We start from the raw sequence: 2,806 nt of genomic DNA on the forward strand, positions 1-2,806 counted from the left end.
CAGGTACGTACTAAAATCCCCTTATGGTGGAGAACCCCTTTAATGATGTAAAAGATAATATAAATCTTTTTCATATGATGTGTGAAGGGGAGCGCAGAAAACATTGCAAATATTTAGGTACAATTTATGTATGTGTTACCATATTAAGATATCTATATGGCGATAGAGTGTACGTGTGCGTATTCCTATATCTATCCATCTCTAGCAGTCATTGTCTATTGGGCAATGAATGAAGGGCCTCTGACCTTTTGTATGCAGCCCTGGAAGTCCCATCTGTCCCGAGAAGGCTTTTTAATTGATTAATTGTTGATTGGGCGTCAATGAGATGGGGTTTATGATCTTGTTCCGCACCCCTAGGTGATTCCTGCTGGATATGTCAGCTCTTAATCAATCTCTACAGGGAAAAGGAGACAGGGAGACACAGGAAAGTACTTAATTGCTCTGGAATGATACCAGCTCAGCATATCAAACACTGTCTTAAACAATGCTGCGGAGCTGCTGCTTGCAGGCTTATGTTTCCCAATAACCAGGTGATGAAATGAAGAACAACACCAAGGATGAAATACGACTGGGGAATCTGAAGGCAATGGTGAGATCTGCAGGTTGTCAATGTAGAGTGGATTCCCTTGTACCATAACCTAGAGAATCCAGCCCCACCTCCTCCATGCCCTGAAAGGTACCCTGTCTATGCCAATCTGCTTTTTTTCTCATGTAAATGAGGAGAGAGCTGGTTTGCAGAGGATGGGATGGGATCAGACACTGAGCCTGCAGGCAGCTCAGCTCTCAGCTTCTCCTCCTCCTTCTCATGGCACCAGAGGTCGCTCTTATTTTCTTAAAGACAGTTAACACATCTTTGGCTTCACAGACCTTCCTTATCACTTGCATCTGAGCAGAGTTTCACAGGAGCTACGAGGTGATGCCCACATTATGCCCATATGAACTGTGAGGACGGTAGGTGCCTTGGAGCAATACAGCTGCAGTCTGGGCTACAGAAAAACCACAGGAAAAAGTTTTGGCTTCCTCTGAACAAGGAACCCACTGAACTCTAGATTAAGGAATCCACTGAACTCTAGATTAAGGAATCCACTGAACTCTAGATTAAGGAATCCACTGAACTCTAGATCAAGGAATCCACTGAACTCTAGATCAAGGAATCCACTGAACTCTAAATCAAGGAATCCACTGAACTCTAGATCAAGGAATCCACTGAACTCTAGATAAAGGAATCCACTGAATTCTAGGACAAGGAATCCACTGAACTCTAGATCAAGGAATCCACTGAACTCTAGGACAAGGAATCCACTGAACTCTAGATCAAGAATCCACTGAACTCTAGGACCAGGAATCCACTGAACTCTAGATCAAGGAATCCACTGAACTCTAGATCAAGGAACCCACTGAACTCTAGATCAAGGAACCCACTGAACTCTAGATCAAGGAATCCACTGAACTCTAGATCAAGGAACCCACTGAACTCTTAATCAAGGAACCCACTGAACTCTAGATCAAGGAATCCACTGAACTCTAGGACAAGGAACCCACTGAACTCTAGATCAAGGAATCCACTGAACTCTAGGACAAGGAACCCACTGAACTCTAGAATAAGTGACCCAGGAGCTTACCAGGCAGGAGGACTTGTTAGGTTGGCAACAGGTGGACTCTCTAACCCACAGGGAGTGTCATAGTGCAGCTGGCACTGGAAGGGTGGGTTTTCTCTCTGGGTTGGTCCTTTAGAAGTTTTCACCATTACTTCCAAAAGTGAAGAAGACTTTCTAGCCCTGGCAGCGTCCAGGTTGAGCCGCAGGAAGAGGGTGATCGGTGCGGCCATAGGGGTGGCCATGGTCCTCATCCTTCTCATAGCCATCCCTTTACTGGTCAGCAGCTCTAAGACCAGCAGCCACTATGAGATGCTGGGCAGCTGTAGGATGGTGTGTGACCCGTACACCCCCCAGACCCATGGGGCGTCCTCTGCGGAGTCCAGCCAGGAGTACGGGATCATCTCCCCCCCTCCGCACCTGCAGGGGAGCAAATTGGAGCAAGGGGCAAAGAAGGGCAAATCAGGACTCCGAGGATTACCGGGACCTATCGGGCCACCTGGACCTAAAGGACCCCCCGGGGAACCAGGACGACCCGGACCACCTGGTCCTCCAGGACCCGGTCCAGGGGGATATGTCTCGTCTTACTACAGCCCAAAGATCGCCTTCTATGCGGGGCTGAGGAAGCCACATGAAGGCTATGAGGTTCTGAGGTTCGATGATGTTGTCACCAATGTGGGGAACTACTATGAGCCCTCCACCGGCAAATTCACCTGCCCCCTGCCTGGCATCTACTTCTTCGCCTACCACGTGCTGATGAGAGGGGGGGATGGCACCAGCATGTGGGCAGATCTGATGAAGAACACACAGGTAACAGCTGCACCAACTATATATATATATATATATATATATATATATATATATATATATATATATATATACACATGCATTTAACCCACTTATATATGCCATGCACTCTACTAGGTGGTTTGGGCACTGCTAAAGTGTCAGACAAGTGTGTACTTACTACTACCAACCTGATCAAACATCGCAGATACCGGCTGAGATCGTGATGGCATCCCCTGCCATGTATAGGGGTCAGGATATAGAATGTTACCTTTAATAATAATAATAATAATAATTATTATTATTATTGTTATTATTATAATTATTTTAGAATGTTAATACATATTGTAACAAAGAGCTGATGTATCCAGTGCTTTATTCCTTTAGTATAGCTGTGTGATCGGTGATCTGCAGACATTGGTAAT

General features: G+C 45.8%; 1 protein-coding gene across 1 annotated transcript in view; it reads left to right on the top strand.

Moving 5' to 3' along the window:
- Positions 1-425: 425 nt before the first annotated feature.
- Positions 426-2,806, top strand: part of C1QL4 (complement C1q like 4) — a 55,468-nt gene continuing 53,087 nt past the window's right edge. Inside the window, exon 1 of the mRNA XM_056560370.1 lies at positions 426-2,405. Coding sequence (XP_056416345.1) covers positions 1,839-2,405 — 567 coding nt within the window. The 5' untranslated portion in view covers positions 426-1,838. The remainder of the gene's footprint in view (positions 2,406-2,806) is intronic.

The sequence above is a fragment of the Hyla sarda genome, chromosome 2 (assembly GCF_029499605.1).
Source record: "Hyla sarda isolate aHylSar1 chromosome 2, aHylSar1.hap1, whole genome shotgun sequence".
Taxonomy (NCBI): Eukaryota; Metazoa; Chordata; class Amphibia; order Anura; family Hylidae; genus Hyla; species Hyla sarda.